Below are 25,119 nucleotides of genomic sequence, written 5' to 3'. Positions count from 1 at the left end.
AAATTGTCTAATTCTGCTGATTAAAACCAGGCACAATGGTGGGTCACCATCATCGACATAATGAAATCATTTCCTTCTGTTGTGTTTGTGTGTGCTGCTGTTCAGATGGTTTCCTTGAAATGTTAAATGAAAAATTTCACAAGTACTGTTCGATTCCCCAAAGTTTTAGAAATGGTGTTTGCTGGTTTTTAAACATCTTTTCTGCTCCAGGAGCTTAGGGATGGTGGTAGGGTAAGAGAGTAGGGGAGGAGGGTGCTGGCCTGTAGCAGGTTTTCCTGGGTTTGATGGGGAGGACTCAGCTGGCTGCGGTGGGTTGAGTGGGGAAGGGCAGGGACCACTTTCCGTTTTCAGAGCCCCCACATTCCTAGAGCAGCCAGGAAGCCCTGCTGCCCCTCCCGCTCTGGCCCAGCCTGGCCCTGAGGTTTCCCTAGTAGCCCCCGCTGGTTGAAGGAGTTCTTTTCTCTAAGACCTGTTCTCTGTCAGCAAAGCTGGCAGCCCATACAAATATTCTGAAGGCCCAAGGGGGCAAGCAGGGGGACAGACAAGGCCTCATCCTTCACGACACCCACGGCGAGCCCCTGGTAGCTTCTGCGGGCCTCCTACAGCCTACACATTCTGCCCCCACAAGGAAAGAAGCTCTGTTCACCCACATTTCCTGTACCTTGTAAAACCAGGCTCCCCTCACCCCCTGTAAGAAAACACCCTTGCACCTGCCACCACCAAATCAGGCTGTCTTCTCTTGGCTGGGTAGACATGATCAGAAAGACAACAGCCACTCACCAGTGGTTGTGCTGGCCTTGCATCCACCCTTCCCCACCTACTCTGTTCTCCTCTGGAGAATCACCCCCTTACATTCTGTCCAGGTTGCTCAGGGGTTTGACACTGCCCACCCAGCACTCCCTCGAGGCTCCAGGAGACAGGGAATGACTCCCATCTGGCTAATTAGAGCATTTCTTCCTACTGGTCACAGTGACTGATTCAGAGAGGGACTTGTGACCCACACCAGCCAATAAGCCTTCATTCTGGGACTCTAAACTGTTAAGCAAGATGGAAGCCTGGAGTTGCCCAGGTCCTCTCTGGGGAACCTGGGGGAAAGCCTGTTTAAGAGGGAAGCCAATTTGGAAGAGGAGAATGCTCAGAAATGGAGAGACCAGATTGAGCCCTGACCTCAATGAAGCACCTGGGTCTAGCCGAACCTGAAGCTGACCATCAGTCCCCCATCTTTTCATTGACATGAGTTGAGAATTCCTCCAGCCAAGGAAGAAACTGGAAGCTGGGAAACAAGTCAACATCTGCACTCCCAAATCTTCCTTTCTGGTCTCTGCAGCGGGGAGGGCTCAGGTAGACGTGGGTTTGAACCTGGACTCCTCACAGACTTAGCCCCCCTGGCCAGCTACTTCTATTGGACCTCAGTTTCCTTTGCTGTAAGCTGGGGGTGGGGTGGGGTGGGAATGGTACCTGATGCCTGTGGTTGTCAGGAGAACTTAAGGAGCCCGATACACAGTCATTTCTGATGAAGATGCTTGGACAAGAACCCAGGAGGTCTGGCCCTACCTACAGCAGAAGATGCCCTCAACTGACTGTTTCCTTTGCTGGACCTTGATTTCTCCACCTGTGACACCACAGGGTGGATAAGCTCTCCTTCTTCCCCTCTCTTTCTTTTCCTTCTCCACCCCAGGTCCCTCTCTGGGCAGCCGTGTCATGGTGAGTGGAGCCAGGCACTTGAAGTGCTTTGTCTGCTTCTCAGGAGAACAATGTAAGGTCAGTGTCATCAGCCCACTTTGCAGATGGAGAAACCGAGGCTCACACTCAAGGACACGCAGCCATAAAGGCGAAGCTGAGATTTGATCTCCTGTCCTCTGAGTCCACAGCTTGTGCCTTTGCCCTGAGTCTCTTAGGCACTCTGCCCTGTCCCCATCAGGATGGCTAGGGCAAGACTCGCTCACCTGCCTGAGCCCCCGCTCCCATCAGGCACCTCTCCAAAGTCTTTCCCACCTGCGTACCCTCATGGTCACAGAGTGACCTCTCTTGAGGTGATGTGTCTGTGTCAATTTAATTTCATAAATCAGGTCACTTAAAAATGTTATATGTCCTGGAGAATCCTTCCACAAAGCCACAAACTGATACTTAAAGATACTTAAAGCTGAGTCCTTGCTTTACACATGGGGAAGCTGAAGCCCCAAAAGAAAGCAAGAAGACCCCCCCAGTCCACAGCAGCTTTCTGTAAAAACCTTGAAGAGCAAGGACTAGGCCAGTGTGGTTCTCTTTGTGCCCTGAAAGCTTCTGGATTCATTAGCCCGCCGAGAGACATAGGTGTTGTGCTAAATACCTTACATGTCTACACTAATCCCATAAGCTGGGAGCTCAGAGAGGTCAAGCCTCTTACCTAAAGTCACACAACTAGAAAATGGAGGAGCTAGCACTTGGATGTGGCTGTGACTCCAACGCTCTGTTCTTTTCCCTGCCTCTCGGCTGCCAAGGAGGATAATAAACCCTTTCCAGACCTCCCAGGCAGAGTTTGAAGCTAAATTGAGATAATAGACCCAAAAGCCCTATGAGAAGAAAGTTACAAGCTCTATACAAATGCAGCACATTGTTATTAACAAAAGACTTGAATTGGGAAAAATACCTAAGGAGGGAGCTGCTGAAGGAGGCTCTCCCGGGACAGAAGCAATAAAGTGGCACCTGGGAGATCCAACAGGACTGGTGCTGGCAGGCTGTTAACTCATTACCTGCCAGACCAGCTGTGCCCAGCTTCCTGCTCCAAATACCACAATGAGATGAATTTTCAAAGGCCTTTCACATTTCAGGCAGTTTACTAAGGGCTGGGGATTTTAAATAATTATTAATGATTCTTAATAGCGACCTAAGCTACCATTAGAGCTTGTGCTATGTACCTGGCATGGGCTATGCCCTTTACGTTTTTAAAAATTACTACTCACAGCAGCTCTGTGACGCAGGCGTCGTTATTCCCGTTCTCCTGGTTGAGGAAGTGGTGGCCCCGAGAGGGTGAGTCATTGCTCAAGGTCATCCAGGAGGCGAACAACGGGGAGATGGGACTTGACCTGAGCTCTAATCTACTCTCAAGCCCTCATTTCATATCATAAAGTGAAGAAAGTGAAAGTGAAGTCACTCAGTCGTGTCTGACTCTTTGCAACCCCGTGGACTGTAGCCTACCAGGCTCCTCTGTCCACGGGATTCTCCAGGCAAGAATGCTGGAGTGGGTTGCCATTTCCTTCTCCAATTTCATATCATGCCCCCCTCCAAAATAAATTTTCTCTGGGGATCGAGGAGGGTGAAGGGCTAAGGGCATAGCTGTTTTCAAACCCTGAAGAGCACCAGAGTCATTCCAGATCCAGGCTCTCCTCCACCCCCACCAGACTTCTGCTGCAGAACACACACAGGGTGCTAAGCTGCCAGGGTGGGGTTCACATTGTCTCCTCCCCTCCTGCCAGACTCTGACCCAGAGGGAACTGAAACTCTATAGAGCTCTGGGCACCTCTAATCCTAGAAATGAATTGTCAGTTCATTTTTGCTAAGCCAGGCTTTGAATCTCACTCCTGTCTTTCTAAGATAGTTCCCAGCTCCACTTTGCCCATAGGAAGCAGGTAAACTCTGGAGGCTGTAGTTCAAAGCCCTGGGCACTCTGGCCCCACCTTGGTGCCCCTCACTGTCTGTCTGTACCCAGATGGCTACCTCGGATGCCCCTCCCTTTCCCTACCAAGTCAAGTGCTGACCACTTCCTCTTTCTGGAATGTCCTTCCCCTGCTTCTCCTCTGGGCAAACTCCCACTCAACCTTCAAGGCCAGTTCAAAAGTCACCTCCTCTGTGAAGTCTTCCAGGATGGCACTCTTTCCCTGCCCCTGGGAGAGTGATAGTATTGTCTGCTGGGTCTCCATAGCTAGGTTCCTACGGTCAGCATAGCTTGAATCAGGCAGGGCTGGAATTCACATGTGTTTTATCTTCCCACCAGACCCTGAACTTGGGTTGCTTCATCCCTGGATGCCCCATGCCAGGCCAGAGCCTGGTGCAGTGTGGCAGGCATGGGGGCTGTTTAGGATGGGATAGGAAGCCTGGGTTCTGCTCGACTCTGGAGCTGATGTGTAGCCTATGGAAGACCCGTTACTTCCTCTCTGGAAGAGGGAGGGGTTTGAGCAGAGACTGGGAATTTTCTGCTCTGACCCACTGAGAGTCTAAGACTCTGGGATTCCAAGAAACAGACTAGGTGGTGTGAGGCATCCTTTCGAGGAAGGTGTGAATGATGGGTGCCTAGAGCTCCCCAAAGGCTGAGGTCTGGGCGGACCTCCTGGGTGTTCAGTTTTGGACCTCCTTCTTAAGATGGGACCGCTTGCGAAAGCCTGTTTCAGGACCAACCTCTTTTGTGATGGTCCATCCCCTGGACAGAGGAGCCTGGCTGGCAACAGTCCATAGTGTCGAAAAAGAGTCAGACACAGCTGAAGCAACTTAGCACATCTCAAGACAGTTCTTGACCTGGGAGGGCCCCCTCCTGGAAAGGCCTCTCTTAGATGAGCCCCTCTTGGGTCATCCGCCCAAAGACAGGCTCCTCCTGGATGCCTGGAGACCAGCTGGCCGGGGCCACGCCCCTCTTACCCGCAGCTGCTCCTCAGGCAAGTCACTGCCGTCGTTGATGCCACGGTTCATGGACACAAAGCGCTCGAAGGGCGGCCTGTCCCGGACGTTGGGGTTGTGGAGGCTGGTGTTGAGCATGATGATGGAGAAGGACAGGACGTAGCAGGTGTCTGCGGGACGTGACAGCGGTCAGAGTCCTGGCCCTAACCCCTCCGGGATGGAGAGTTGGCTGTCTCAATGCCCTGAAGGTCCACCCTGTCCTCCCGGCTTGGCATTCAAGTCCTAGCCTCACCTCCCACTCTTCCGGAGCTCCCTGCTGCAAACAAGCTTCAGCTGTCAGTTGCCCGGGCCCCTGTGTGCCTCCCACCCGGCACTTCTTCTCCTGCTGGGCCCCCTGCCTGGCACGACCTCCTCTTCCCTTTTCTATCCATTTAAACCCTCCTGCTCTTTAGTCTCCTGCTCCAGCCCTCCTCCCCGCCGAGCCCTTCCTGCCCCCCTGCCCACTCTGTTCTCTGCCTCCTTGGAACTCAGAGGATGCTTATTGTTTGCTACCCTGTTCAGGGCTGGGTCACGTGCTGCTTGGTAATCTTGCTAGCATTGTGGGGCTCCCAGAGCCGAGCTCCTGTTCTATTATTCAGACTTTCACGTGCTTGTGCTCAGGAGCCAGGCTGGGCTGAGCGTTTGGGAGGGAGATGATCGCTACTCTGTGATGTTTTAAATCCCTGAGTCCAGAGCCAGCGAAGTTCAGCTGTGACCCCAGCTCTCCGGTTGACCTTGAAAAGCGCTTGAGTTCCCAGAGCTTCAGCTTCCCCATCTGCAATATGAGGTGTGTTAAGTTGCTTTAGTTGTGTCTGACTCTTTGTGACCCCCATGGACTCTAGGCCGCCAGACTCCTCTGTCTATGGGATTCTCCAGGCAAGAATACTGGAATGGGTTGCCATGCCCTCCTCCAGGGGATCTTCCCGACCCAGGGATCGAACCTCCATCTCTTATGTCTAACCTGCATTGGTAGGCGGGTTCTTTACCACTAGTGCCACATGGGAAGCCCCTGAAATATTTTAGAAGGTTTAACTTTGAAAGAGCTTCATGTTCATTAACGATTTTACCTCTGATAACAGTGGCTTTAATGTTGCTGGTGCTTGCCCTGTGCTAAGCTCTTTACATCCCCTGACAACACTAATGAGGCCAGCACTATTACTGCCCCCACCCATTTTACAGATTAGGAAACTGAGGCACAGGGAGAGTAAGTTACATGTCCCAGGTCACAAGATTAAGTAGTTCAACAGTGATTCAAATCTGGTGCTTTAAAATTCCTTCCTTCCTACAAATATTTATTGAGTAACTAATAAATGCTACAGAATGGGGATTCACTGGTGAAAAAATCTGTATAGTCCCCACACTTGTGGGTTGTTTAAAATTGTGGGGCTGATAGATAATAGGCAAGCAAATCCCTAATTTATGTATAACCACAAGGTGGGCAAATGCTCTGTAGGACTTGTCCATAGACACACTGCTAAGAAGCCCCCTTCATTTCTCTGAGTCTTTATGTGCAAGGATGAGACTACTGCTGACCTCACAGAGTAGAGGTAAGGATTACATGACTTGCATAGGTAAAGCACTTAACATCTGGGGAGTGCTTAGTACTTGGACTTGGTTATTGCCATGGTACCTTCAGATCCAGAGAAGAGACCAGGACAAGCCTGCCATCATTTCTCTCCCACCCTGTTGGAAAGTGTGGAGGACTGATTTTTGCTGATATCTATCTTATCCACCCTGGCCCTGTGCATCCTGCCCAGTCTGTTTCTGCTTCCATGCCTTTGCTCAAACTAGAACCCCAGTCCCAAAGACCCTTTCTCCCCTTGACCTCCTGAAGAACTCCTATTCATCCTTCAAAACCCCATTTAGACATCAGGTCCTCTGGGAAGCCAGCCTGGACATGCTGAATCCCCCACCCCCACCCTCAGATGAGACACTGATACCTTAGCACCCCACACCATTATTTCCTGCCTTCTCTCCCAAGGATCATGCCCTTGGGAGATGTGTGTGCAGGCAGCTCTGCCTGACACACACCCAGCAGAGGGTCTGGCATGGATATGGTGGTCAGTGAGGGCTGATGACAGGATCTGGGCTCCCAGGGTCTGGGTGCTTGGGAGAGACCTGGTGCCTCAGGAGGTAGGTTCGCACCTGGCAGGGTCCCCTCCCACATAGGCACCTGTGGACTGGAAGACGCCGGGGTTGCAGAGGCAGTATCGGGAGGCGAAGGTCTCCATCATGCGGTCGATCTTCTGGGCCTCACCTGGCAGCCGGAAGCTCCACAGGAATTGTCTGGGGTCAGGGAACAGAGCCATGGGCAGTGGAGGTGGAGGGCTCTCAGAGGGGGTAAGAGGGCCCCCCATCCTTCCCCTTCAATAAACTGCTCTGCCTCTCTCATGCTTAGTCTCTTTACCCTGTAAATGGGAGACTCTGCACCTGACATCTAGACTCATGGGAAGGGTTGGTGGAATCTGTGCTGTGAGCACCAAGTCTGCAGGAGGGATCCAAGAAATGCCTTTTCTTCTAGAATACAGGAGCTTAGTGGACACTCTTCTCTGCCCATCTGTGGCCTAGCACCATTTGTGGTCCAGTCCACCCCAGCCCATGAGGGGACCAATGCGGATTCTCAGGTTCTAAGGCCTCTCTCCACCTGGCCACTGGGCCCTGGGATCTGTGGGACCCTGGAGAGGTTGTCTTTCCTTGGCTGAGCTTCCTTTTCTTGGAACTGAATGATATCCACAGCTTCCAACTGAATTCGCCAAGGTCAAGGGCCATGCCTGCTCCTCTCACATCTCCCGCTGAGCCTTGAACACTGGGACTGTGTTTACTGGGCCAGTGCCTGCTCAGTAAAGGCTTGTTAAATGAGCGAGAGAATGAAAAAAATTAATAAATGAACGAATGAATTTTGGAGACTCTCAACCTACCCCTCTCCTTTAAAAAGCATGAGAGTTGGAGGGAAGGTCACATTGTTTAGATAGTGGTGGCTTTTTCCTTCTCTGCCTTGCAAACTCCTAATCATCTGTCCAAACCCAGATCAAATGCCCCTACTCAGGAGATGATTTTCCTGACATCATCTGCAGCAGCAAGACTTACTAAACCCTTACTGTGGATCAATTCTAAGCACTTTCTTACTTAGTCCTCACCACCCTATGAGGTTGGTATTGTTATTATGTTATTAACCCCATTTTACAGATAAAGAAACTGAGGCACAGAGAGGGTTTTTTTTTTTTTTTTTTTGGTGACTTTCCCCAGGGGTGAGTAGCAGATATAGGGTATGAACTGTGCAGTCTAGCTCCAGAGTATGTGCTCCTTACCCATATATATTAATGCCTCCCATCACTGTAAAAATGAGTAGCAAAAATAATATCCTAATTAGAAAATGATAAGTAATAATAAATGTAGTATGCACCAAGCTGTATTAATAAAATAAATAAAATAAGCACTAATTCAAAAAGCAGTGGGAACAGCAGTCATAATAATAGTACTAGTGATTAAAATGATTAAATATTATTATAATAATGATATAATAATTAGCAGTAGTAGTAGTAACAAGCCAGGTGCTGATACAGGCAGTCCATGCCTGTTATCTCATCTAACCTCAGCTCTCTTTGGGGATACTGTCATCAATTACTTCTATTTATTTATTAAAAACAACTTTTTGGCCATACCGCACAGCTTGCAGAATCTTAGTTCCCTGACCAGGGATTGAACTCAAGCCCTCAGCAGTGAAAGAACTGAGCCTGAACCACTGGATCCCCAGGGAATTCCCTCTTTAATTAATTTTGCACCTGATGCTTTGTTTGTGCTGTTAGCCATGTGGATAATGGTGCCCCCAACACCCCTCTGACCCCTTGGGAATCAGGCCCCTGCCCCCTGGACCACTCACCTGAGGGCCTGGACGAGGTTGAGGTTAGCAAACTCATGGCAATCTACAAAGGCCTGGAGGACCTGCAGGTTGATGGGGTCCCTGGAGAGGAGACAGAAGGGAGGGTGGGACACATTTGAGCATTTGTACCCCCTTCTAGAGGGGTTGAGGTGGGGGAGGCTGAGGAGGGGAGAGACATCCTCCTTCTGAGTCCAGCCACCCTCTGGTCTGTTGACATGTCTGACCCTGCATCACCGTCCTCCCACCGCGATCTGCATCCCATGTCCTCCCACTCACAGCAGACCCCCCACCCTCCTGGCTCACCAGCACTGACCTCAGTCAGGAGGGGGCTCTGGCTTCGGAGTGGCCCGTGCTGAGTCACTTTCTGTCTGGGTGACCCCTCACAAACCACCCGACCTCCCCAAGCCCCGGTATTCTCATCTGTAAAATGGAGAGAACCATGTCCACACCCACTTCCTCTGTCTTCTCAGATCTGAAGTCAGAAAGCCCTGCCCTTCTTGCCAGCTGCATTCCTGGCTTGCTTAGGAGAAGGAGAGTGTTATCTGAGGTGCCTGAGAGAGGGGGTGCTGGCTTGCTGGCCCAGCTCCACACCTGTCCTCTACAGTCTATGCCCTCCCCCAGCAGCCAGAGGGGTGCCCTCAGAGTACCCCTCGGCCCAGTACCGTCTCAGGGATCCCCACCTGTCACTGACTACTTCCTCCCACCCTCCATCCCTCTGCTCCTGTCTCACTGGCTTGCTGTTCCTTCAGCGGGCTTCTGCCCCAGGGCCTTTCATGTGCTGTTCCCTCTGCCTGAAATGCTCTCCCCCAGAGCCACACTGCTCACCTTCTCTAAATTTCAGTCAAAGGTCACCTTCTCTGGGAGACCCTTTGTGTCCACACTATTTAAAGTCACAGTCTTTGAAGCGCGGGTCTCAGAACGTTCTCATCTCCCTTTCTTGCTTTGTTTGTATTCCAAAGAACTTTTAATTTATTTGACATATTTTGGTACCTGTCTTCCCCATTAGAATGTACCTTCCCTGATGGCAGAAATTTTTTTCTTTTTAATTGAAGTATAGTTGATTTACAACTGTGTTATTTTCAGGTGTATAGCAAAATGATTTGTATATATATACATATACATATAGGGACTTCCCTGGTGGCTCAGATGGTAAAGGGTCTGCCTACAAAGTGAGAGACCTGGGTTTGCTCCCTGGGTCGGGAAGATCCTCTGGAGAAGGAAATGGCAATCCACTCCAGTACTCTTGCCTGGAAAATCCCGTGGATGGAGGAGCCTGGTAGTCTACAATCCATGGGGTCGCAAAAAGTCAGACACAACTGAGCGACTCAACTTTCACTTTCACTTTTCACACACATATATATATATATATATTTATTTTCAATTCTTTTCCATTGTAGTTTACTACAAGATATTGAATATAGTTCTCTGTGCTACACAGTAATTCTTTGTTGTTAATCTGCTATGTATGGTATTGTGCATCTGTTAATCCCATACTCCCAGTTTATCCCCACTCCCCCGCCCCCGGAGCTTTGTCTTGTTCACTGGTATAAATCCAGGACTTAGAACACTGCCCGGTGCACCTAGTAAACCTAGTAAAGATAGTGCTAAGTTGTGTCCGACTCTTGCAATCCCATGAACCGTAGCCTGCCAGGCTCCTCTGTCCATGGGATTCTCCAGGCAAGAATACTGGAGTGGGTTGCCATTTTCTTCTCCAGGGGAACTTCCTGACCCAGGAATTGAACCCAGGTCTCCCACATTGCAGGCAGATGCTTTACTGACTGAGCTATGCAGGAAGCACAGTAGATATTAAAAATATCTACTTGTTTTCTAATGAATGAAGGAAGGAATGAAGGCAGACATGCTTTGGTTCAAAGTCTGGAAGGAGAGTGATCATTTAACCTGCTCAAGCCTCAGGAGTTACTACTTTCCTAACATGCTTCATTCCTTAGTTACCTGCACACACAACCCACCCCTCACACGTACCTGTGTACACCTGCACATCCTCATTCCCTGCCTTCCTAAGGCCCCACCCTCCTTACCTCTCCCCCAAGTAGGTGCCGATGGCTGTCTTGTTGAGTCCCTCGCCCTTGTACAAGAACTGGGCGATGTCCTGGACGTCGGGGCTCAGCAGCTTGTGCTCAATGAGATACTGGATGCCCTGGAGGTGGTACACAGAGCCTGTGAGCAGCCCCCACCCAGCAGCTGGCCTGGGAAGGGAGAGAGGGAGCGCCCGTGGCCAGAGCCCTGGGGCCTGGAATTCTAGCATTGGCACAGCTTGTTCTGGGAACTTGTGACCCTCCTTAATTGAAGCTGCCTTTGTAAGGTGATGAGCTCCCCATCAGCAGAGGTGTGCAAACAGACATGTGTTCCTGCCATGAACCAGGTTCATGCCAGCTGCTCCCCCAGACCCCTCTCAGTCTGCCACTCTCTGATCATATGCTTTGATGATTCGATGAATTTATAATTTTAAGATTGAATGATTCAGCTTAATGTTTGTATTATTTAAAAACAGTGTTTCATTTTTTTCTCACGAGTAATCTATGGCCATTGTATAAAAATTAGGGAAAAACCCAGCTCAATCAAAAGGAGAGGAAATTGCTACGGCTCGGAGGTAGACACCCCGGCAGTGCCTTTCCTGCCCTTGCTGTGTGAAAATGGGCGTATGCCTTGCCCCGCTTTTCGGATTTGACAATATCAAAACATCTCACCTCACAACCCAGGCACTCAAAGTCTGTCATTCTAATTTTAGGAGTTGGAGGGGTTGGGCTCTGGTTTTCTGTGATGAGGCCTTTGCATCCCTGTTCCTTTTGGAGAAGAGGCTGCTTGGAAGAGTGGGGATAGACTGTGGAAGGCTCTTTGTGACAGGCAGATGGCCCAGGGGACCCCTCAGAGGCCCCTCCCTGAGGGGCACTCAGGCAGGAATGTGAGTGTGTGTTTGTGTGGTCTGTGTGGTCCATGTGGATGGGAGCAGGGGTCCATTTCTGTGTCTGGGAACACAGGAGATCTGTGATGCCGAAGAGGCAGCCTTCTAAACCAGAGCAGTAAATTTCCAGGGACCCTGTGGCTGCCCTGACCCCACTTCAGCGTGTCAGCTGTGGCTTCCTCCTGTCTCAGTTCCTGCAGGAAAGGAGCCCAGCTGCCACCTAGCTGGGCGAGGGGTGGGGGCTGCGGTTGCTCTGAGGCCAGTGGGGGTGGGGGTTAGACCATAACTGAGATCTGAGCATTCAGGGCTCTATGCCAGCCTCTCAGGACAGGCTGCCTAAGCTGAGCAACTAAAAGACACTTCCAGAGACTGAGCCCCAGAGTCCAAAGGCCCGACCACTCACAGAGTAGGAGACAGGGGCCCAGAGTCATGGCACCCCAAGTTCAAAGACATCCAGAGCCCCCATCATCCTCCTGGCTCCCACCTCAGGCCCCGGGGCTACTTGGCTGTGGGGTGGCGGAGCTCCCAGCCCTGATGGCGTGGGGCACTGGACAAGATGCTGAGCCCGCGGGGCCTCAGTTTCCTCCTCTGGAAAGTAGGTAATTGTGTCGGTTGAGGGGAAGAAGGAGACACTGTGGCGATGCCCAGCATGCAGCTCCCTTGACCCCCCAACCCGAGCCCCCGCACTGCCTACCTTCATGGGGTCCATGTTGAATTTCTTGCGCCCAATGCACAGCTCTTTCTCCCTCTGGGCCATGCGGCTGTAGATGGAAAGACATCAGCCTGGACGCCCCTGGACCCCAGGGCACCCCTCCAATCCCCAAGGATGCCTTCCTTGGCTAGAGCCAGTATTCCTTAAGGACCTCCAAGTGGGGTCAGAGTCACCTGGGAGAATGTGAGAAATGCAGGGTCTGGCCCCCTTCCTGAGCCAGGAAACCCAATTTCCAAAGGGCTCAGTGCCAGCATTTTAACCAGTTCTGAAGCTGTAACCTCGGGAGCCAGAGATGCTCCCAGGGGAGAGGATTTAGAAGGGCTTGGAGTGGAAGCAATGTAACAAGGAGGCTGGTGGGTGGGGTGGGGAGTGGGGAGGAGAGCATAAGTTCTGGAGCCAGACTCCTGATACAAATCCCACTCAGGGGGAGTCACTTCATCTCTCTGGGACTCAGTTTCCTCTTCTGTAAAATGGGGGGTGACTCCACCACTGGCATCCCAAGCATTGCTGAGAGGTTGAAGCATTGAAAACAACGGGTGGTAGGAGCTGTGTAAATATTATGTTATTGTCATTGTTGGGGGCTGGAGCAGGGAATCTAGAGACATGGGGGCTGTGCACATGTGTGTGTGTGTGTGTGTGCATCTGTGTGCGTGTGTGTGTCCTGCTTGGAAGGTCGAGATCAGAGGCATCAGAGAAATGAGGCTGGCAGGGGCAGGGTGGGGATCTTCTGAGACACCAAACATAGGAGTCAGTGCCCTGAGGCCCTAGGGGTTATGTATGGACCAACCTTCTCATTGCACAAGTGGGGAACTGAAGCCCAGAGAAGGGAGAGGACCAACCGCAGGTTACAGAGACAGGGGGCATCTTCCCACAGAAGGGGCGGAGTGGATGACACCCGTGGGTGGGGTGGGGTGGACCAGCTTTGGCCTGACCATAGGCGTGGCTTCTGTTCCCATAAGGCCTTTGGCTTCCTAGTCCTCATCCTTGGGGCTGAGTTTTCCTCCTCCCTGACCCTCCCCAGGATGCTCCTGGCCAGTGATTGGTCAGGGGCGGGGTCAGGTGGGCTGGGAGAGACTTGGGGTGGAGGAGGCAGGAGAACGGGGATTGATACTGAAGAGAGGGGGCAGTCTGGAAGCAAGGACCAGACCAGATCGGAGGCTGGACTGTCAGAACTGCCGCGTTCCTATTTCACCCCGGAGCCTCCCCTCTGGGGGTCTGATCCCTGATTTCACCAGGGCCTGGGCTCATTCACGCTCACTCATGACATGTGACATCTTCGAGAAACCACCGTGGCAGCTTCCCTAGGTCCCTGGCCGGCCCCTCACCTCTCCTCTGCTGTCTCGAAGCAGTCGATTTGGGCAAACACATCTGCGATCTCATCCTTCAGCTTCTGTGAAGTGGCAGGGGCATTATGAAGAGGGAGAGTCAGGGGGTGGAGGCCAGGACAGAATGGGCTTCCCAGCCCTCTCCATCATACCCCCCCAACACAACCACTCCCACCCTGGGCATGACTCCCAGACCTCTGTCTTGAGCTGTCACTAAGGATCCCTCCACAGGAAGATCCCTTTTCCAGATGTCTCTTATCTTCAAAATCCAAAGCCAAGCTTACTGCCTCTGTTTATATCTAATTCTCCCGGGGCTCCTGTCTCAGGGTGAGGGAGTCCCCAGTCCGCACTCTATTTCCAGTCTTCCCATCTTTTGCCTCTGCTGCTCTAAAGTGTCCTGCCCTGAGTCAAACCTTCCCCACAAGCCCTCCTCCACCCAGCTGCCATTTTTCTGAAGCACAGCTTGGTGTCTGCCCTTCTTCTGCTCAAATTCTGTCAATGGCTCCCTACTACCTCTGTGTCAGGAAGGACAAATTCCTGCCTTGTGGTCAGGGCCCAACCCCTCTCTGGTTTCCCTCCCTCCATCCATTTACCCCGCCCTAGACTCTGTGGCCACTACAAGCCAGATTCTCTGGATGCACCATGGTATAAGACAGTCTAGGTTCTCTTCTCGGGGACTTTGCAGTTCCAGCAGAATTTACATAAGAGGACACTGAGGCCCAGAGTGGTGAGATCATGTGTCCAACATATCTCCAGGAGACCCCCTACCTCTGCCAACAACCACCACTGGGTAGATGGGGAGATGTGGCAGCTTGTCCAGCATCCCTCTGCAGGGCAGCAACATGAGCATCTGGCAAGAGCCCCTGAAGGCACCCCAGCCCTCCCTCTCCTCCCCCAAGACCTTGGAAGGGGAGGTGGTTCCTAGGGGTTTGTCCTGGGACCTAGGGGCAGCGTGGAACCTAGAGCTTCTAAGCCCAGTCAGCTCCTGTCCATGTGATCTTGGCCCAGTCACTGAGTGAATTCTCCACAAATAAAATGGGGGGTGGGTCCATGCAAAATTATTAATTGAACACCTACTATGCTCTGACCATTGGGCTGGGGATGCAGGGGTGGGAAACAGACCCAGGCTCCCCTTACATGGAGTTCATGGTCCAGTGGGGTTGGGATCTTGGGACAATTGAAATGACCACACAGAACATGGTCAGAGCAGTGGTCTAGAAAGAGCCTGTCAGGTGGTAGGTACTTGCTGAGGGAATGATCCCGTGCCTTTGTCTTTCTCTGGAATTCTAGGTATATGCGTGGTGGGGTGGAGGGTGGGGTTCCAGCAACTACAGCCAGGGTGGACAGGGCAGCCCCTAAGAGGAGAGACATTTGAGCCAAGAATGAACTAGGAGAAGGAGGAGCTCTAAGGAGGGCTTGGAGAGTCTCAGGCAGAGGGAACTGTGAGTGCAAAGGCCCAGGGGCAGGACTGAGATGGGTGGCTCATTCCAGGAACAGAAGCAGGGCCTGTCTCAGAAAGTTTCTGGGAATCAGATGAACTGATGTCTGAGAGCTGATGAGGTGGCAAAGTGCTAGGCAGATATTGGCATTATCTTGACTAAATGGTCTACATGTTAGGAGGGTGGAAGCTGAGGCCCAGGGTGGGGATGAGACCAGGTGGAGGCCATGCAGGTGGGGCTCTGCACATAGTAGGTGCTTAATCGATTGCTCCCTTTCTCTGCCCTGCTCTCTTGGCTCTCCCTGGGCCCTGGAAGCTGAGCCAGGAGTGGGGAGTTCCCTTGCGAATTCTGTCCTTCCCACTCCTAAGGGCCAAGGCCAAAGCTCTGAGTGGGCTGGAATCTAGACCTGCTCTTGGTCCTGGCTGGGTCAGGAGCAAGTAAGAGTGTTTGCTCATGTGTGGGTGTGGTTCAAGGGCATGAATACACGTGTGGACAAAAGCGTGTGTATTGTAAGCTGAGCGTGAGCACACCTGGATGTCCTCCAGAAGCTGCTTCCGGTGCCATTTGATCTGCTGCAGCTCCTCCGCCTCCCCGCTGCTCAGCTCCCCTGGGTCTGGAGAGAGAAGAACTGGTGGTCCCCTGGCTCGTTTCCAGCCCTCCCCTCCATCCCTCAGCTCCATCCCGAGCCACCCAGCTGTCTCTCCTTTCCCCAGGGCTCTTTTCCCTCCAGACAACCATGACTTGCTTGCCCTCTTCACTCAGGCCTTGGCTGAGATGCCACCTCCTCCACGAGGCCTTCCCTGACTGCTCTGTCTAAAGCAGTTCTTGCCCCACCCTCACCTTCCACCAAGCTTTACGTTTCTTTTGCCCCTCTGGGTACAGACTCGCTCAGACTCGTTCAGCCATCTGTTTACTTGCATCGTTTGTGTTCTACTCATTCCACTCAACCCCATGACAACAGGCGCTTCAATAATTTTGCTCATTGCCATATCCTCAGCATCTAGCATGGGGCTTCCTAGGTGGTGCTAGTGGCAAAGAATCCACTTGCCATTGCAGGAGACACGGGTTCAATCCTCGATCCGGGAAGATCTCACATGCCACGGAACAGCTAGGGGTGTGTGACACAATTATTGAGCCTGTACCCTAGAGCCGGTGCTCCGCAACAAGAGAAGTCACCGCAATGAGGAGCCTGAGCATCACAGCTAGTGAAAAGCCTGCACAACAAAGCTCAGGAGGGCCAAAGAATAAACACATTAAAAAAAGAGAAAAGAATCCACTGGCCAAAGCAGGAGGCCCAAGAGATGAGGTCGGGAAGATCCCTTGGAGGAGGAAATGACACCCCACTCCAGTCCTGCCTGGAACATGCCACAGGCAGATGAATCTGGTGGGCTATAGTCCACAGGGCCACAAAACATTGGACACGACTGAGCACACACACACAGCACCTAGAAAGAGCCTGACACAGCAAGTCCTCAGTGCCATACTTGCCAGAGGCATTCATCTTTCGCTGTAACTTTATTTCTTCATCGGATCATGTATCTCTCATCTATTCGTATATTTGTGTGACCAGGAGGTGGCAATCATTTTCCCTGATATCCCATTGGCCAGCTGTTGTCACATGGCCACAGCTACCTTCAAGAGAGGCTAGGTAATGAGCCTTCAGTAGGGTGGTCCTGATATCGTTACTATAAAGATGAGGAAACTGGATTTGGGGGGACATTTCACTCAAGCTCAGAGAGGTGAGGTGGGCTGGCCAGGGCTCCAAAGGGGCAAGTTGCAGCCAAGGTGGGACTTGGGTTGGGATGGCTACAGTTCACCTGGAAATGAATGAAAGGAGATGCAGGTGCGCCAGTGTCCCGTGCAAGGTGCTATGACCATTTCCCTACCTGGGACAGCTGACCCACCTCTATTCACCCTGCTGTGCTTTCTGTCCCGTAACACTCTCCTGGTCAAAATCTCCGTGGAATCTTGATTCCTTAGAGGAGAAAGTCCTCGTCCTGGTCCTGGGGCCTCCACAGTCTCCCAGGCCTCTCTAGCCAGCCTTGTTCCCCACCATTCTCAACAAAAGCCCGCCAGTGCAGCCTGCCCCCAGATGGTCTAACGGTTTACTTCCCCACTTTGGCCTCTATAGCTCCTCCACCCTAGGATGCCTCTTCTTGTCTGTTCATCCAAATCCTCTTGACTCTCAAGGCTTCACTTCGGGAAGTGCCTGATCACATTTCTTAAAGGTTTTGCAAGTACAGACATGATCCCTTCCAAATAAAAGCAGAGAGAATATCAAGGGGTCCCTTTCCTGACGTCCCCCTTCTGTCGACTGAGCAGCTATCTTGGACTTTGAGATGTCAGCTGGGTATCGAGATGGCAGGGCATCGGGCTAGAAGGAATCTGGGCATCGGGCTAGAAGGAATCTGGGCTCCAGGCATCCATATGGAGAAAAGTCATCATGTGCACCTCCACCAGCTCCCCCTTGGACTTTTCAATGAAAGAGATAAGTTTTGAGGATGTCTCAGTCACTGTTATTCTGAGCCTTTTTGTTACATCAGCCAAACATGAAATAACTAATACAGTGTCCTTATCTCTGAAACATGAACCATAACCTAGAGGGTGGTTGTCAGGATTAAAAATGCTGACTTTTGCCAAACACTCTGTGAGTATGTGACATACGGTAAGGGTACAACACACATATAATGGATGCCACGTTGGGCCTCCCAGTTCTCCCTCGCAGGACCAAGGCACCCACTGCCTCAGTGGCTGGGTGTGGGTGTGTGTAACCTGCTGAGGACTCACAGCTGAGTCCCTCCTCAGAATTTACCTCAGCCCCAATGGAGCTGCCCCACCCACGGATACACTGCTCCCATCGGGCAGTCACTATATAAAAAGTCAAGGCCTCTTGCCTGGTTTGTGGACCAAGCCAGTTTTTAGACCCAAGCCCTGTTGACTGAAGGAGAGGCCAAGCCCCGATAAGGAAGGCTTCTGCAACATTGCAGCAAGTATATATGGTAATGATCCCCTCATCAAGCAGCCAAGATGGGTCTGTCTGACCCACCAAGTGATAAAGTCAAGTGAGCCCAACAGCAATCCTTAGAGACAGAAGGATCCAGGAAGCCCCAGGGACAGATGACCCAGACCCCCATGCCATCCACTGCTGTTATACTCGGTCCCTCAGCTCATACTATGTCTTCATGGATGGGTCCTTTGTGACCTTATGACAAAGGAGAAAAATGCTGCACTTAGTTCTGGGATGGATGGCTCAGGGTTTGGTTACAAGTAAAACTGAATAGTTAATGAACTACAACCCTGCTCAAGGTGTTCCAGAAGGACAATGGTGAGAAGTCCTTCCAGTAGGCAGAGCTTTGGGCAAGGCATTTATTTCACGTGGAAAGAGAAGCAGTGTGAAGTGAGAATATACATGTATTCATGAGTAGAAGAAGGTGCCTTGACTGGTCAGAAAGAAGGAAGACTGAGAACAAAAAGGCCTGGGGAAGAGGCAAGTGGGTGGCCCTATGGCAGTGGGCAGAGTGTGAAGATTTTTGTAAACACACTGATGTTCCCCAGGAAACCGCCACCACAGGAGAGTCACTAAATCACCAGGCAGAGAGGATGACTCAACCAGTTGACATCAGCCAGTCTCTGCCTGGCTAGCCCAGTGCTGGTACCATAGTACATGGATGAAGCAGCCATGTGGCCTCTTTGGAGGCTCTGTGTGGACCCACTCACCCAGGGTCCCCAAGCTACTGCCACTATTCCATATCAGACCTACCAGCAGCAGAGATCCACTGTTTTTCGACAAGACCAGCCAGCAACTTGGCAGCAAATCTTTTACACTGGATCCCCCATTCTGCTTATGGTGGCTTTTCCTGCCCACAGAGCATGGACCAACACTGCTACCCAAGGCTCAATCTGCTGACCCAGAACACTGTGAAACATCCCACTGGACCAAGGAGCCCTCTTTACACTGAAGGAGATGTGGGAGGAGCATGCAGCCTAAGGACCCAATGGTCCTCTCACACATTTCACCACTGGAAGATGCTGGCCTGATGGAGTGATAGAGCAGCCTGTTGAAGATGCAGCTGAGCTGTCAGGAGGTGTTAAACCACTCAGATGGGGCACCATCCTTGAAGATGTACTACACGCCCTAAATCAACGACCATTAGATGGTGCTTTGACCCCAAGAGGTAATCTACTGGGATTCAGGAACCAGGAGTGGTACCGTCCTTCTAGTGACCCACTTGGGGGTCTTCCTCTCTCTCCCTGCATCTATGAGGTCTAGAGATCCTGGTTTCCAAGTGGGCGTGGGGTGGAGGTGAGGGGAGGCAGCATTTACACAAGTGGCAAAGCAAGCATCTCATTAACCTCTAAATGGATCTTTCTCAGTTTAAGACACGGAGACCCGGAGAGGTGAAGTGACTTGTTCTGGGTCACACAGCCAGGAAGTGGCGGTGCTGGCATCAGAACCCTAGTTTTCCCACACCTAAGCCTCCATCCCAGGAAAGGTATATTCTGCATGCCTTTGGAGACATGCAGGGATGGACAGAGTGAGGGGCCATCTTCATGGAGACTGGGGCAGGGCCATAGTCACTGCAGGGGAGGCCGTGCTAGAGACTGCGACCTGGAACTCCTCTGTCAGGAGTGGAGGGAGGCTGAGCTCCACAGTGGAAAAACCCAATCACTTCTAGTTGACTTTGGGGTGAAAGATCAAACTTTTGTGTTTTGTTTGTTTGCTTTTCATTGTTTTCCTGTTGGCAGGGGCTTGTGTCCTGAAGGCCCGTTTCTCATCCAGGGTACACCTGCTGATGGAAGCCAAGTAAATTCCTGACTGGCTGCTTGTCAGGTAGAAGCCAGGTAGGAATTCCATGCTTCTGTGGATGCTCCCCAAGGTAGATGGTCAAGGATGAGCCATTGGGATCCCGTGGCTGGGTCTCATGCTGACTTCTCCTCTCTTCCTATGGGGTCTCATTAATACCCCCTCTCCTCCTGGGCCAAGGAATCACACCCATACCCTCAGCTCCAACTCCTTGCCCTAAGCTTCAGACCCTTCCACCCCTCTTGTGTCTTGACCATCAGCTCATTTGTCACTGCAACTAAAGCAGAACTCCTAGAATGTCCCCTCAATCTGGCCTTCTTCCAAGTTCTCAAGCTGTGGGAATGGCCCCTCAGATACCCTGGCCAAACCCCAGGAAGCACCTTGACACACACCTCACTCTCACCCTCCTGTCTCCTTCATCACCAAGCCCTGTTTATCTTCCTTCTGTTTCCATAACCTCCACCCTCACCCAGACCCTGGGCTACTCTCTCCAGATAACTTGGAGCCTCCTGAAGCCTCCCTGCCTCCACTCTGCCCCTCCCATCCAGTCTCCCGTGACATCCCATTGTCCAGTGGCTAAGATGCCACACTCCCAATGCAGGGGGCCCAGGTTTGATCCCTGGTCAGGGAACTAGATTCCACATGCTGCAACTAAGAGTTCACATGCTGCAGCTAAACATCCCTCATGAAGCAACTAATACCTGGCATAGCCAAATAAATCAATATTAAAAAGAAGACCCCAAGTCTTACCTGGCCGACGCTCATCTCACACTGCACCCACCCCTGCCCTTGGCCTGAGGGCCTCCTGGCTGCTCTTTCCCTCCACTGGCCTTTGCACATTCTGTTCCTTGGGTCAGGAATGCCCTTCCTTCTCCTCCCTGCCTAGCAGCTCCTACTCATTCTTTCCAACTCCTCTGGGGCCCTCCTGTGCTCCATCTGTGCACCACCAACCCCCTCTATCCCCGCAGCAAATCTGGGATCTTGCTCCACAAACAAGCCAAGCTGCTGGCAAAGGAAAGACATGCTGGTTGAGCACCTACTGTATTGCAGACCCTGGGCACTCCAGGCTCTTACCATCCACTATCTTGTTTGATCCTGACCCCCACTCTGGAGTCGGGTATTTCTAAATCTCATTCTATAGATGAGGCACCGGGGGCTCAGAGAGGTTAAGTGACCTGCCCAAGGGGACACAGCTGGAAGGTGGCAGAGTTGTGGCTCACACCCCTGCCCATCTGGTGCTCTGAGGCCACAGCTTTGATACCCATCTTGACACCCATCTTCTGCAGCCAGGCATCTCTGTGCAGATCGTCAAAACCCCCTCAAGACACTAAGTGTGGGTCTTCTGACCCAGAACTGCTGACCACCAAGGAGGATGAAGACAAGGTGCAGGGTGATGTCCACAGTCTGAGCCCCCTTCTCTTTTTGGGTAAAAAAATAAAACGAGGCCAACATCACAGAGCTGGGGAAAGTGCTATTTTTTTCCACCTGGGAGAGTGGAATGACACGGGGTAGTGAGAGGTTATTTATTTAAAAATTTTTTCTTTTAAGGCTCAATTTTATTTTAATGATTTAAACTTTTTGGCCACATGGCATGCGAGATCTCAGTTCCCCGACCAGGGATCGAACCCATGCTCCCTGCTTTGGAAGTATAGAGTCTTAACTACTGGACCGCCAGGAAGACCTGCCTTTTTATTCATGTAGCCCCTTTAATGGTTTGGCGGGTGTGTTCCTGAACCTTCTCAGGCCACTGTCCCCTTCTGTCAGGTCCTGACCCCAACAGCTGGCGGCTGGCCAAGTACATCTAACCCCCCTCCAACCCCGAAACAGTGCTGACCTCCCCGAACCTGCTGCTCTCCTCACGTGGTGGACAGGGGCCTTCTGACCCTTCACCTATTTGCTTAAAAGTGGGGATTTCTCCCCATTTCAGAGCTGAGAACACTGAGGTTCAGAGAGGGTTACGAGGGCACAGCCTGAGAGGGGTCACTGCTGATTCCAATTCAGGTGATGATGAAGTTTCAGGCACTGGTGTGGCTCGTGGGAGATGGATTTTTAATAATAATAAAAATAGTGATGATAATGATAAAAACACAAGAATATTAAAATATTAGTAACAACTGCCGCTGCCAAGAGATCTGTTCACTCCTCACTGGGCTGTAAATCCACACCTCCGGGAGGCCGCCCTCACCAACGACTCCCCCTCACCAGGCTGGGCTGTCCCCCCAGCCCCTGCCCCGCCTCTCGTGTCCCAGGCCCAGGCTGGCTGAGTGTGCCCAGGTGCCGCCCCAGCCAGCTCCCCAGCTCCTCTCTACTTCCCCTTTGTCCTTCCTCTTTCCCAGCATATTTTTAGAAATCTGCTCATAGCCCCACTTCCAGGACAGCTGGACCCGCTTCCCCTTTCTAGGGCAGGAGGGGGTGCGATCCAGGGGCCTTGAAGGCAGAGGCTCCTCAGAATCCAGCAAGGGGATCTAGGGTGGGGGGCGGCCAGCAGAGCTACACTCGCCCCAGTCCCCGAGGCCCTGTGGGCCCATCGCATCGTGTGGCTTCCTCCCCCAGCCCAGCTGCCTCTATTTTTAACCTGCAGCCTTGCTGCACCAGCCCCACGGCTGCCTTTGGTCACACCGGGGCTTTGTTGCCCGGACAGCTCAGCATTTCAGCAGACCCGGGGGAGGGGACCTGCGGGTATCAGACACCCACAGCTGGAGGTGGGGAAGCAGCCCCTTCACCACCATCCCGTCCATTGTACGAGTGGGGAAACTGAAACCCACAGAAGGAAGAGGCCCATCGTGACCGCTGGCAGGTTGGTGCAGAGGGGGGATCTGAACCAGGTCGCCTCCCTAGGTGAGGCTGGGATGACGGTGCCCACTTAGAGATGACAAACCTGAGCTCAGAGAGGGAAGGTCACCAGGCTGCGAAGGAGCTCCAATACAGACCCAGTCTGGGTAGCAGAGAAATGACCTTCCTTCCCTTCATTTCCTCCAGGAAGACCTCCCAGATCTCCCTTGCCCTGGGTGGAAAGTGTCTCCCTCCCAGGCTGCAGGTCTGTGCCCCTCTGCACATCTGCCCTGGGTCACCGTCCTGCAGGATTTTTCTTCCCCTCCCCCACATCCCAGACCAGCAGCTCCCTCAGGGCTGGGCTTGTGGCCTGGTCATTGCTGTCTCCAGCATCGCACAGCCCAGGACCTGCATACCCAAGGACTGCTTATTGTATGAGTGAATGAATAGATGAACTGATCAGTGGAATCCTCAGATCTCCCAAGAGACTGCCTGCAGTGACTCCGCAGGATCCCTGTCCTCCCAGGACCAGCCTGAAGCAGAGACTCACCTCTGGGCCTTCCCTGGGAGGCCCCGCCCCTCCCGCCCCTCCCCCACAGCCCAGGCTAAACTGGGGCTCTCGCTCCTCTCAGATCTTGTCCCTATTCTGCCACTTACTGGCTGCCTGACTTTGGGCAATTCCATCCTGTCCTCCAGTTCACCTCTGTGAGCTTCAGTCTCCTGAGGACAACCTTCTTGCATGGTGGGGACAAACCATCCCAAAAATTTTTGTATCTGAAGATCCCAAGAATAATGGTGCAAAGACAGGTAGTTGGGGGGTGGGAATTACTTCACTGTCTCCTGTCACCCTCGAATCTGCTGAGTGACCTTGAGCCTGGCACTGTTCCTCCTGGGGCTCCTCTTGCTCCCCTGATTGCCACTAAGAAGTTTTCACTGAGGACATGCAGTCCGAGAGCCACCTGGTCCCAAAAGCCCCCAGGAGAAGCACAGGGGTTGTGGTGAGAGTGCTGAACAGGCAGCCGGGAGGTGTGGAGTCTTCCTGCCTCAGCAAGACTGTATCCCTCCTTTTGTTCCATTTGTAAATGAGGGCTTCCCAGGTGGCTCAGGGGTAAAGAACCCGCCTGCCAATGCAGGAGACTCAGGAGACATGGGTTCGATCCCTGGGTCGGGAAGATCCCCTGGAGGAGGAAGTGGCAGCCCACTCCAGTATTCTTGCCTGGGAAAATCCCATGGACAGAGAGGAGCCTGGCGGGCTACGGTCCATGGGGTCACAAGAGTCAGACACGACCTAGCAACTGAGCACACAGGTAAATGAGGGCTGTTGAAACAGATCAGTGGTTCTCTAACTGTGTTCCCCAGAACCCTTGGGGCAAGGGGAGGCCCAGGGGGCGGGGTCAGAATGCTCTGTCTTAGGTTTTGTTTGAAGAAAGGGTTCTGTTGCTAACAGGGTTCATGTCATCTGGACCTGGGGAACTGGACAGCTCCAGGCAGCCTATGTCTTCTGGAGTTCAGGCCATGCTGGAACATTCTGAGATGCAGGGCACAGAGGCTTAGTCCCAGCCCTTTCTGAGTCACAGAAACACAGCACAACACAGCCTGGTTCGGCTCTCATACCAGCTGCTCAGCCTCCTTGCCTGCCTACCAGGCAGACTCTCAGCCACGGCCCCTGCTGCTCATCCCCTGCCGCTCCCTCCACTGGCAAAGCTGATGTCCTCAGCCTCCCCAAAGGCCACCATCACCCGCCAGAGGCCAAACGGGCTGCAGGGTTATTATGTCACCCAGACAGTTATCATCCTCGCCAACATCATCATCCCCAACACAAACCACCTTTCTCAGTCCCACCTCAGGGCCTTTGCACTGATGACTCCTTTGCCTGGAATGTTCTTTCCCCAGAAACCCACATGGATCACTCCCTTCTCTGCTACAAGTCTCTGCTTGGCCACCCTCTCCCCTCTTCCTTATCTCACTTTACTCTTCTTCATCCTGCTTGTCAGCGCCTGATAGCACATTCATATATGTCTGTCTCCCTCTCTGGAGTGTAAGCTCATGAGGGCAGGGGCCATGCCTGCTTGGTTTGCTGGGCTCCCGGTACCCGCAGCACAGCTTGGCGCCTAGGCTGAGCTCATAAACGTCTGTCGCCTGCTTCTTCGGGTCCCACCTGTGTTATACCTATTTATACATGCTGCTTCCTGTGAGGCAGGCACTATCACCCCCATCCTACAGAATAGGAAAGTGAGGCCCAGACAGGTCGGCCCAGGTGCTTACCTGGGTGGCACAGGTCCATTCTGCAGCCCCCGGGGGAGGGTGGCCTGCGCTCCCGCAGCCCGCTGACCCCGCTGCCACTCGGGCTGCTCGGGCAGGGATGTGTCACCGCAGACACACCAGTCCCCTTCCCGTTCGCTCCGCCCAGCGCAGCGTGGGGAGGAAGTCCTGCGCGCTGGGCTCTGGTGCGCAGGCTCTGGACGTAGCGGCACTTCCTAAAACCTGCAGAGCTTGAGTGGTGGGGATTCTTTGCATTTCGAGTGCAGGCAAGGGAGGAATGGAGGCAAAGGAGGCAGAGGGATGAGAGGGTGGGTAAAAAGAGGAAGACAGTGACACCGAGAAACGCACACACAGACGAAGATGGTTACTAGAG

At 52.5% G+C, this 25,119-nt stretch overlaps 1 protein-coding gene across 1 annotated transcript in view; it reads right to left on the bottom strand.

The window, feature by feature from the left end:
- CYTH4 (cytohesin 4) overlaps positions 1-24,895 on the bottom strand; it is a 31,273-nt gene extending 6,378 nt beyond the window's left edge. Inside the window, exons 1-8 of the mRNA XM_043440820.1 lie at positions 24,750-24,895; positions 15,439-15,521; positions 13,470-13,534; positions 12,127-12,193; positions 10,549-10,667; positions 8,510-8,590; positions 6,803-6,915; positions 4,612-4,760 (exon numbers count right to left, since the gene is read on the bottom strand). Coding sequence (XP_043296755.1) covers positions 4,612-4,760; positions 6,803-6,915; positions 8,510-8,590; positions 10,549-10,667; positions 12,127-12,193; positions 13,470-13,534; positions 15,439-15,521; positions 24,750-24,768 — 696 coding nt within the window. The 5' untranslated portion in view covers positions 24,769-24,895. The remainder of the gene's footprint in view (positions 1-4,611; positions 4,761-6,802; positions 6,916-8,509; positions 8,591-10,548; positions 10,668-12,126; positions 12,194-13,469; positions 13,535-15,438; positions 15,522-24,749) is intronic.
- Positions 24,896-25,119: the final 224 nt, after the last annotated feature.

Source organism: Cervus canadensis, chromosome 21 (genome assembly GCF_019320065.1).
Source record: "Cervus canadensis isolate Bull #8, Minnesota chromosome 21, ASM1932006v1, whole genome shotgun sequence".
Lineage (NCBI taxonomy): Eukaryota > Metazoa > Chordata > Mammalia > Artiodactyla > Cervidae > Cervus > Cervus canadensis.
This window is presented reverse-complemented; position numbering and strand designations above follow the sequence as displayed.